Source organism: Polyodon spathula, chromosome 10 (genome assembly GCF_017654505.1).
Source record: "Polyodon spathula isolate WHYD16114869_AA chromosome 10, ASM1765450v1, whole genome shotgun sequence".
In the NCBI taxonomy this organism is placed as follows: Eukaryota; Metazoa; Chordata; class Actinopteri; order Acipenseriformes; family Polyodontidae; genus Polyodon; species Polyodon spathula.
In genome coordinates, this window is record NC_054543.1 from 6,100,530 (window position 1) to 6,112,894 (window position 12,365).

Here is a 12,365-nt window from a genome sequence, read left to right on the forward strand (position 1 = left end):
TCACAATCTGCGCAAACGCGAGATAATCCTAGTGTGATCTGGGAGTTGTAGTTTTTTCTACACGTTTTTGTGGAGCTGGGAATTTGAATGAACTGAATTGTCATTATTATTTGCAAGCTGTAACATCTCTGTTTACTAAACATAAAAAAGTCTAAACTCCCATCAATTTGTAGGTGCAAACACAGGAAAAACATAAGAGTTGCGAAAACATTGTTGATAGTCAAAATCACAAAAATTACAACGCATTTTTGACATAAATGTATTTGTCTGAATGGCATATTCAGACATGTTCAGAGTCAGGATTACATTATTGTGAAAGCATCTAGAAAAATACAAAAATGAAGACATCTTATGCATGGTTAACAAATAATATAAAGCCGCTAAAAAGATGCGCCACATTTTAAATATAACCATAGGGTGCATTCAACCCACTTATAAAAACCATTGCCTTTCATTTAGCTTCTCTTCGTGCACTAAAGATACCATCTACTGTGAAATACATTAAATGGACCCAGAAATTGCAGAGGTTATTTAAAACAACATCGCTAATAGTGTAATATCTCAGCTGCCTTCAGTGGTAGTCAGCATTGTCTTGGGCAATGTTATCAGTGCAGGGCAGCCGCTATGAATATTGATCCAGGGCTTGTTTCAGTCACCGAGGTTAAACCACCTTGCATCAAAGCGTAAGGAAGCGCACTCGCAGATATACATATATATACACACACACACACTGTATGCTCTGTAGTTTGACATTTGGAATTCACTGTTTTTTTTTTCATATTACAAGTAATAAAATAATGCTAAACATGAAATACAAATAAAATAAGTACTATTTTCAGTATATCTACTTTTTTTTCTTCAGATATTCAGTTTCAATAAAGCAAAAATACAGACTGACAAAAATGGCTTGGGGATTGGAGCAAAAATTGTTTGCAAGGAATACACTCTAATGCCGGTGTTGCAGAATACTTCTCAACCCCGTGAAAATTAGACTAGACTAATCCTCACCTCGGCAGGAGTTAAAGCAGGGGGGTCCAGTGAGTCTGAAGTGAGATTGGACAAACAAGTTGGTCCAGTTTAACAGTGTCGGTCCGTGAAAAAATTTGCCTTTCGGAAAGAACATATATATATTATATATATATATATATATCTATATATATATATATATATATAATATATAAACTCCCGCATACACAAAAATATAACAAATTGATTGAGGGCGTCTGTGTTTTTGTCTTGTTTAACTAGTTTCCTTTTAAAATGACTCTGAGCACTGTTAATGTGTTTTGGTTTCTGAATTAAAACTGAGAAATGTGTTAATTATGAAATTAATTCGGAAAGGAGAGGCAAAATGTCGGAGAAAAAGACAGAACACCAGAAACCCTAATGTAAGGTGTAACTCGACACGGAGGACAGGGAAAGGGTCTCTAGGACAAAGGTGAAGGTAGTACGTTTTTATTTATTTATTTTTTAAATAAGAAAAAAAAAACCCTTTCAACTGAAAATACATTTTTTTTAAAATGCAGATCTAAAGATCAGTGTATTATTTTTCCCGAAGATCACTGTATAGTACTGCCTCCCCTGGTCCTCAGCTCTGTGCATGGCTTCAAAGTTCTACGCATGCTCAGTTACCAAAACGCACACACGTACGAGAGGCACAGTTGGTTACGACACCTGTACCGCATTGTTTTTACAAATTAATAAATACATATTTTTCTTTTTTTTTTTTAAATAAAAATAAATATAGGCTATACCAGATGAGGCTACGACTGCATCTATATAATAAAATGTGATGTATACTGAACGTACATTTAACATCAAGTTAAAAAACGTGTTAACCACTATGTCAAACACAAACGTTCATTGGACGTGCTTGCTATGGAACACACGTGGAGCAATTTCAATTTTTGGAGATGCGTCAAACATACCTGATACTTTCATTTCAAAACCATAATTGCTCCAAAAGCGTCATAATCGGATCCTACAATAATGTTACTGGTAGAACAGATGTCGTGTGGAGGGTACTTAGAGAGCCACACTAAACGCAATTAGGTCAGGAAGCTGAATGCTATAGTGCCGCTTAAAGCAATTAGTGCAAGAGGTGGGTGATATTTTAATGCGCATAGGTAAATAGATGATGGTCGTTTAAAACTCCTTTACATTATCAGCCGGGGCTAAAGGGTTGTGATGAGTTACTCTCTCATCCCTTAACTTTCTGGAGACGCCCCACATGCAAATGTTTCTATAACAAAGCAAGATAAAAGACCCGAGATTAATTATAACCGGTAATTACAGTTCTGGTATAACTGTTAGGTGGACACGCAGGGGTTATAGTCAAACAAGGTTCAACAACAAAACACGTGCGTAAACAGTTCCACAGTAGCGGTGCTTCAGTTACAAAGCAGCCTGCTGCATATCCCGTCTTCGTGGAGACTGGTTTGTTAATTTCGTAAACGCGAAACTGTTTTGTTACTTTGGAACGGGGTTCTGTCTAATTCCCTTACAGAATTGTATGAAACATTAGAACACCCTGTTGTTTTATTGTTTTTTAGACGTAGAAAAGGATATAACCTTAATATCAACGACACATCGGCGCCATTCAGTAACAGCTAAGAATGTGCAAGATTATTATCTTTGGAATCGATTTATCTTTGTTAGAAATATTTATTCTGCATTAAGGTTTGGCAAAAAATAAGAAGAAAGAAAACACATGCATATGCAGACATATGTTCTAAATATAATCAATTGCATATATTAAGCTATCAATAATAGATTAATAAACTTGTATATGATCAATAGCCTTTCTGAAGTGCAGGATATTCTTAAAAATAGGCTGTTCTTATTCCATTATTTATTGGAAGCTAATGCAGAATGTCTAAAATGACCGTTTATTGATTGTTACAGAAACGAAATAAGCTTTGACCATTAAAAACATTTCTACAATGTCTATAAAAGGGGAAAATGGTTTTGACTAAAATATCGCTGGTATATATTGGCAATTAAATTTAACCTGTTGTATTACCCCCATCCCAAAGTGCAAATTACATTTGTTAAGTGTATCCATGATTATATATCTGTTCTTTGAAGGATGCATTACAATTCTAATTACACACGTGGCAGAACAATTCATGCATACATACAAAAAAAAAAGAAAAGATCTTCTGAAGTGCTAATGGCTGGTGAGTCAAAACCACGTGGGCATTACAATCTGTGTGCCTTCAATCGACCCAAGCTAGCCGCTCACCGGGAGATGCGACCCTCATCTTATACACCAGACACCTCTTTCACCAAGCCCTCATTTAAAGGGACATCGCAATCGAAAAGGAGGAGAGCGCACGCAACTGCACTTGCAGTGGATACCATCTATTCTGAAAGAGATATCAACCATCAGCAAAACATCGATTCTTTCCCGCCGGAACAAAGTTGATTTATTTGCAAAATACTGTATTGTATACTGTCCGTGTAGACTAGGGGTTTATCCAGTTACAATGTTGGAGCACCAGGGCAATGGGGTCAAGTCGCCACCCACTCACAGAATATCCTTCTCCATTCTAGACATTCTGGACCCGAATAAATTCACCTGTAAAAAACAGAACAATTGCTCACCAGAGACCAGAGTCACTGCTATACGGAAGCTTTCACAAAACGAGGACGAAACTTTGGAGACAGTGGCTAAGAATGACGCTGAAACAGACTGGAACTCTGAAGACCCGCAGTGTGGTAAGGAAAAACAGACATTATTTTAATGCCCTGTACTGTATAGAGGATACTGGGGTCATCTGCATTAGAGGCGGGAGTTGGTGAAGTAATTCAGTAGGTTATGTTAACTGTTCAGAAACGTGTTTTTTAAGGCAAGGAAAGCAGATGATGACCATGATAAAACCCAGACTAGTATAGCAGTAGTTCTTTTTCACGGTAAGAAAGCATCAGAACACAGAAATTGTGTTTTTTTTTTTTTTTTTTTTTTTTTTTTTTTTTTTTGTTAAGCAGATTATTTAAATAAAAATGTCGGTTTAAATCATTCTTTTCATTTTCAGTGATAAGTGGTTTTTAGAATGCTAGGGTTAAACTTTTCTTTTTAATATTTATACCTTAGCTTCATTCTAAATAGTACAGTCGGCCTATTATGCATATTGTAAGTGTCTATAATTATTCTTCACCTTCTTTAATTCCATTTGACGTAACTTATTTCCTTTGAAGCGATCGCATTTAGCTGTTTATTTCTCAGTTGGAAATGATTGGCAGCGGGACAGTCAGGCTGGGTAATTGTTTAAATCGTCCCATTGAGGATGCCTCCGCTCGCTTTGATCGATATCCCATTACTGCATATCTCCTTCTAGCAGCTTGCTGGTACAAACTTCAAACCCCATCCATGTCTGATCCTAAATATTGTTCGATTAAAACTTATCTTTAATAGATTACATTTATCGATCTGCCAACAAATATGAAACTCCATTAGCACGTCATGGCCAGATATGGACCGTTGGATTTGGTCTGTGTGGCTTTCCGCAACATGACCATTTATAGCAATTTTCTGATTTATAAATAATTAAGGGATTACGTTTTTCCCACTACTGATCAATCAGGTATGAATAGTTTTATTCACTGGTGGAAGAAAGCGCAACAGATTGTGTGTGTGTGTGTGTGTGTGTGTGTAGATTTATCACGAGATAATTAAAAACACTATTTTAACAAAGTTTCAATAATAAATGACCTCTTGTAATATAATAGTGCACATCGTTTTACAGACGAAAACATGTTTTAAAAGAAATGGCACAAGAGATAGAGAAGAGAACAAATAGAGGCAATTAAATAACATAGTAAACTAGTTTATGAAACTATTTATGAGATTAAATCTAACTGCTTAACTATCCCGTTCTGTTTTATATAATACATGTTTTATATAATTACACGATGGTGAACATATATTGTCGTTGCCCTGTACAAAATTAATGTGGTAATCTTACAATAATTCTATTGTTTTTAACAGTGTTCTCCATGTCAGATTTGTGTTTGAGTGTTTGCAACATTTGTTTCACAGTGTAGCTAACACTGCAGTGCTATACTGAAATATCAGGTAACATTTTTACACAATTCGAGACATTTCGTGAATAAGAGCACACACTGGAAAAATGCAAGACAGGCAATTGATATAAATGGACCGTAACATTTTCAGGCGTATGCCTGATATGAAAACAATGTTTTGTTTTGTTTTTTAATTTAAAAAATGTTTGTTATTTTAATTCAAAAATATTGTTTTTGCAGGTAAGGAAGAAAGAGATGAACAACTTGGTTCTGTAGTACAAAAAGGCCACTCAGACAAACCCGAGGAATGTCCTCTACTGACTGATAAAGAACCCGAGGTTTCACTGGAGACAGATATCAAAGACGGAGATCACGAGTGCGAACTCGAAGTTGAGGATTTCTCAGCTGACGGTTCTCAGGACTCCTCGAAGCAAAAAAGATGCAGCAAGACCGACCAAGGTTGCGCAAAGCCAAGGCGCGCGAGGACTGCCTTTACCTACGAGCAGTTGGTGGCGATGGAAAACAAATTCAGATCAACACGGTACCTGTCGGTGTGCGAACGCCTCAACCTCGCCTTGTCTCTCAGCCTGACAGAAACCCAAGTCAAAATCTGGTTTCAGAACAGGAGGACCAAGTGGAAGAAGCAAAATCCAGGGGCCGACAGTACAATACAGACTGGAGCCAACTCACTCACTGTCGGCTGCAGTCCAAGTCACCCTGGGTCCGGTGGTCTAAACTTCCAGACTTTTCACACTTTCAACCCAGGGAATATGCTCTTTCCCACAACTAGTGCAGTGCCGTTACAATCCACTGGAGGACTCCTCAATCCCTTTTTAAACACGGCTTACCTACCACCGTCATTTTACACACCGCATTTATGAACTACTAAATAACTGAGGTACCGTTAAGAAGGTACAAAAACAATAATGGGATAATTACCATTGTAAATAAATAATAATAATAATAATAATAATAATAATAATAATAATAATAATAATAATAATAATAAAAAAACCAAGAAAATATCACAACTTGTTTCTAATTATGAAGGTGTCGGCTTTCAACGATATGTTCAGTCTGTAGCATAGGCTATTGACTTTAATTTGCATTTTCAGGAATCATTTTATTTTTGAAAAAGTATGCATTATTGTGCTAGTATTTGTAATTAGTATAATTGTAGTATTTTGTCTATACTGTCCGTTTGTTTGAAACGATATGAAAATATAATTCACCACTTTTGAGGCTTCCACCACAGAGATGCACACTTCCAAATACCCAGTCTTAAATTTATTCTTAAACTGGGGCTGCATGGAGAGCTACCTCTTCCTCCATATGTCACATTACACTTTTACATATATGGAGGAGTGCTTATTGAGTTGTGATGAAATCTGGTCTGGATATACTTTAGCGCCTTGAGAATATACCTGAATCTGGGGGTTCATGAAGGCATCTGTCCATCTACCTGTATGTTAAATTGAAATGTTTACATGTGAATAAAGATGTATGTCATGGTGATTCTTTTAGGTTACTGATAGCTCTGCTTCTAAATGTACAGCTGTGGTAGGAGGTGAGTGTCATTGATATGCTTGTATTGCTTTGCAAGATTAAAGTTTTTTGTTTCTTTTTCTTTTCAAAATGGGAGTTAACTAGAGAATATACATTAAAGAGTAAACATTTACATAAACAATTCAAACTAACAAGCTATAACATATCAGATATAATATTAATGTTTAAGATGATTCATTCCACCTTTTTGGATATACTGCACTCAGTTTTTTGTGTTAGTTTTTTTTTTTCAACGCCTAAGATTGCATTCAAGAAAGATGTATTATGTGTCTCTAGAAGTACACAAAATTATTATTTATGTGCAACAAGTTTTCTGGAAATTTAGGACTAAAAATTGTTAACAGCATAAAGCTTGTTTTATAAAATAAGTGTAATTGTTTGTCGGTAAATGTTGTGTAAATGTGTGTATGTCTTTTAATCTATTAAAGAGTAAACACATATGCAATTTTAATTTAGCCCAGTGTGTCCTCTATTGACCATAGTGTGTAACTGCACATTCAATATCAAGCAGCATGCATAGCAGCAGTGGGCGCTGTCATGCCAAAGGTAAGTATCTGTGTTTATACAAGTTTCTTCTGCTATTGTGTAAATGGTTTTTGTTGACACAATGCTGTCAGCTTCTGTACAACTAAGAACAATCTGTGCCCTGCTAGTACATGTAGATCTCATGCAACCCAGTGACCTCCACAAACATGCTGCTCTTTGAAGGAAACCAGTACCCAAACTCGAACAACGAGAAACTTATTATAAGGAAACTCGTATGTTGTACAACAGTGGTTTCACGTAAAATAATAATAATAATAATAATAATAATAATAATAATAATAATAATAATAATAATAATAATAATAAAAAAAATCACAATTATATCTTAAACATTTACACAAAGACTTTAAACAAATCAATGTATTTATTTATTAATTTTAATTTTAATTAGTTTTGATGTTTGTTATTTGAATGACCTGAACACCCCTACCATCTAGTCAAAAGCAGAAATAACCAATCATGTCAGATTTTGCCAACTGGTGTGGCAGTTTTGTGATGTGGATTAGGTAGGGCTTTAGCTCACCAAACCAATTGCCTCCAGGTTATGGGCCTTCTTCACAAAGCTTTATATTTCAAAATGAATGTCAAACTATTGTATTCTTACTAAATCTTTTTTTTTTTTTTTTTTTTTTAAAGCACTCCCTTTTTTTAGGATGGTTTTCATTCCATTCTGATTACACAAACATAGTACAAGCATAATCCTATAATTGATTATTATAAGCAAGAAGCTTAAAATGTACTGTATACAGTGCCTATAGAAAGTTTGCACCCCCTTTCAAAATGTTCATCTTTTGTTGCCTTATAGGCTGGAATTAAAATGCATTAAAATACCCTACTCCACAACTTCCAAGTGAAAAAAATATTCTAGAAATTTGTATAAAATTAATAAAAAAAAAACAACTGAAATAGCTTGGTTAGATAAGTGTCCACTCCCCTTGTAATGGCATCTTAAATTAGCTCAGGTGTAACCAATCACCTTCAAAATCACACACCAAGTTAAATTGTAGTGAGTCACATGATTTCAGGATAAATTCAGCATTTCCTGTAGGTTCCCTCTGCTGGGTAGTGCATTTCAAAGCAAAGACTCAGCCATGAGCACCAAGGACAAAGTTGTTGAAAGGCACGGATCAGGGGATGGGTATAAAAAAATATTAAAGGCCTTGAATATCTCTTGGTGCACGGTCAAGATGATTATTAAGAATAGGAAGGTGTATGGCACCACTAAGACCATGCCTAGATCAGGCTGTCAAAAATGTTTGGCATGACTTGAAGATTGATGTCTGTCAATGCTCCCCAAGGAACTTAACAGAGCTTGAAGTTTTGTAAAGAAGAATGGTCAAATATTGCCATATCTAGGTGTGCAAAGTTGGTAGAGACCTATCCCAACAGACTCACAGCTGTAATTGCTGCCAAAGGTGCTTCCACCAAATATTAACTCAGGTGTGATGACTTATCGAATTATGATCTTTCAGTTTTGTATTTTTAATATATAATTTTTTTCTCAATAAAAACTTTTTTCCTCTTAACAGAGTATGGTGTGTAGATAACTGGAAAAAAAATCCCAATTTAAATGCATGAAACTCTGAGGCACTGAGAAGTTCAAGGTGGTGTAGACTTTCTATAGGCACTGTATCTGACAGGACCCAAAACATTTGCAGCCTGATCTATAAAAAAAAAATAAATACATAGAACAGACATTAGTGCATGCATGCGTCTAACCTGCATGCATTAAACTTTGCACACACAGTAATTATTATTTAGTATTGCCTTTAGTTCGATCTTCTGCACAACAAATCCCTCAGGTGTGTGGCTCCCTCTTCATTTGTATAACCCAGATGGTATAAAATTATCAAACAGTGCCCCTTCCCAACTTTTCAAAATGTACAACATGCCTTTGTCAAGGGAAAGTGTATTTGAAAACAAACAGTGGAGGTATTTATTTAGGCTTTTGATGTCATGGTAACCACACATTTATCTGCCTTTGAATTCAATGGCATTTATTATATAGCTAATGATGTAACAATCTACTGTTCATTTCTACTTAAACCTTCAGGTATCATGGTATCTAGTCTATTTATGCATTTATTTTCTTTTATTCATCTATAATGTACTTCATAAACTTTAGGTCATCCATGGTGTGTCTGTTCCTTGAAAAGTGCTGAACTACTGGTCCATTTACTTTTGTATTTCCTATATATATTTATGTATTTAGCAGACGCATTTATCCAAAGCATCTTACACATGTTACACTAATACAAAGTTACACTTCAATAATAATTAAAGTTATAATCTAAAATACAACATAGAGACACGGCAAGTGTAACAAGAACAACAATACATAGTGCCTGTGTTACTGTTACCCAATAGTACTGTTTGTGTGTCTTATAATGTGGCAGGGAAAACTCATCTTTAGCCATTTTATTTCACTAGTGGAATAACGCAGATTTTTCTTTCTTTTTTTTTAATCAGAGAATTTCATTTTTTATTATTGCAGAAAACAACTAGGAACCCTGGTTCTAACATTTTAATGTTGTTATTGTGAACCAGAAAGACCTGTTGGGAAGGACCTGATTTATTGTATTTTACTGAAATAAGGTGGGTATAACCTCATACAAGCACAGTCGATGTAATTCTGAAGTAATAAACAACATTCTACATGTACATGTTTCATACAGCATAAGCTTCAATTTGAAATTTGATTTATATTCATATTAATTGATATTAAACAATTATAAATGTTAAAAAGGCATTTTAAAGTTCTGTTAAACCTACTACTAATAACCCACTCCATAGGTCAGGATCTTGATGATCTTTTCTTACCAAAGCTGACCTAGAGTGTAGGTCTTTTTATCCACCACTGCTTACACATTAAGTACTGGATAGGACTTTACAACTTGTTTTTATTGTGAAGAATACAGAAAGGTATAAAAGGTTTCTTACATTTTTCAACACAGTATGCCTTTTTTGTGAATGTGTTTCTGATTCTGACTACTTTACACCTGATACACAACTCACTAAAATGATTGAGTTCAGGTTTCTGCAGTGCTCTGTTAAGGGTTCACCAGCACTAAGGATGGCCAGCTCAGATCTAGATTGATTTCTACTCTAGCATTTACACAAATCTGACATCCTGTATGCTTAATTAGTTAAGAGCCTAAATTATACACACTAAAGTTGGGACAGTATGTAGTGGTTAACAATCACATTGCTTCTAGTTCCACATTTGTACTTTTGAGTGTTCAAAGTTATGGAAGACACATTCTTAATTTATTGCATATTAGATAATTTGGCTTCAGACATATTTAACAATTGCATAGTATTACTAATAACAAAGTGTCTTGCTATAGCTAAGTAACAGAAACAGCAACCAATCTGCAATTCTGCTTTGAGAAATGACAGGCTCCAGAAGATGATGTAAATGATCTGACAAACACTACCAAGTGGCAACAAATACAACGAGGGCGTATTACTTACTGCAGTTTTTATGACAAGTTAAATGGTTAAACTAAGACAAATGTGTTAGCAGTTTTAGTGCAAGACCATGCATGAACATTGCTAAAGATTAAACCTTTTGACCTGCTCATTCCTTTAACTAAATTTTTGACATTTCTTAAATATTTCTGACAATATACAATTAAGCTACTGTATAACCTATATTAATCATACCGCCATATTGGAGTAAATAACAAATATTTGTGATCACAAAATTACTGGCATCTTTTCAGTTAAAGCCTGTGTAAGTTATTAGCCTTAATTGAGCTAGTTAAAGCACTATTCATCATTTTGAAACCACTACTTATCAACTTAGCAGTACTTTGGCTAACCTCAGAGCCCGCAGGCAAGGGCATCACACAGGCCTCTGAGCGGGCACCCGGAAACCCGGAACCTTGAGCACTAAAGCATAGCGCCGATACCGCTGTACAAAAGAGCCGGCTCCTTTGCAAGGAGTATCGGACTTATGTCTTCATGTATGTTTACGTCACCTACGAGCCCTACAGCTGCCTTCCCCTGTGCTCGCTACAATATTATAAAAAAAAAAAAAAACATTAGCTGTAAAACGCGCACACAATTGAAGCAAAGCAGTTTGTTCACTTTATCAAAACAAAGGAGTTGGATCTGGATGTGAGAAAACCACTCCAGTAACTAGTGCAGCAGGAGAATCGATAAAGAGCGTTGTAGAAAAACATGTAATCCACAATAATCAAGAAGCATTTGAAGACTAATTCAGCTGAAACGATGGAAAGAAGTGGACGTCCCAGGAAAATTACGACTGTAGCATGTACAATTGTTCGAGCAGCCCCCCCCCCCCCCCCCCCCAAAAAAAAAACCCATCATTACAGCCAAGGATTTAAAGAAACATCTGGCATAGCAATGCATGAAATAACTGTACAAAGTCATTTAACACAATGGCTTATACACGACCTCAATGTTAACCACATTTGACAACAATTCAATAATAAAAAAGCGTCTTAAATGATCTATTTAGTTAAGGCTGCCAATACTACTGTCTGCAACTGTATATGTAACCATGACAACTCCATGATTATGATCCCTATGGAACCATAGCAAGACTATAAACATCAACATGACTAGCCACAAACATTTGTAGAAATTATTATCAAACTATACTTCTATCTTATTGTTATAAACATTTTTTATTCAAAGTCACAATTGTAATATAACGTTTAAGTTACAGCTGTAATATCTTAAGCTGTTCTATTTTATTTGTCTTACTTTTCAAAAGAAATGTATTTTTTGACAGATCTTAAACCCAGCCACATAATATGAAATACAATTTCTCCGTTAGATCTCGTTAATACTTTTACACACACACACACACACACACACACACACACACACACACACACACCTACAAGTTGTGGTAAATTAATGTTTATTTGTACCGTAATTAAACAATGATACATGTATTTTATATTTACTGCAAAGGCTCTTATTAAGTCAAATAAAAAATAAACATTTACGACACAAAAAAACTGATAAATATAAAAAAATAATATACTAAAAATACGACTAACTTTCAATAAAAACGCAAACATAACTTTGACTAAATATTACGTCATAAAATGCCGAGATATGTTTTAGCCTATCCTCTCTTCGCATGGCGAAACCTACTCGTCACGTGACTCGTACGCTAACATGTCACATGACAGGGGGAGAGAAATTTGCCATGACACAGCTGCTACGTCTAGACGTCACTACGAGTGACG

General features: G+C 35.3%; 1 protein-coding gene across 1 annotated transcript; it reads left to right on the forward strand.

Annotated features, from left to right (window-relative positions):
* Positions 1 to 3,488: 3,488 nt before the first annotated feature.
* Positions 3,489 to 5,906, forward strand: nkx1.2la (NK1 transcription factor related 2-like,a). Its single transcript, XM_041260639.1, has 2 exons — positions 3,489 to 3,720; positions 5,266 to 5,906. The coding sequence occupies exons 1-2, from the start codon at positions 3,489 to 3,491 to the stop codon at positions 5,904 to 5,906; spliced, it is 873 nt and encodes a 290-aa protein (XP_041116573.1).
* Positions 5,907 to 12,365: the final 6,459 nt, after the last annotated feature.

Coding starts and splice junctions, on each gene's coding strand:
- nkx1.2la (XM_041260639.1), top strand. CDS start 3,489: ATGTTGGAGCACCAGGGCAATGGGGTCAAGTCGCCACCCACTCACAGA. Junction 3,721..5,265: donor CTCTGAAGACCCGCAGTGTG/GTAAGGAAAAAC, acceptor TTGTTTTTGCAG/GTAAGGAAGAAAGAGATGAA.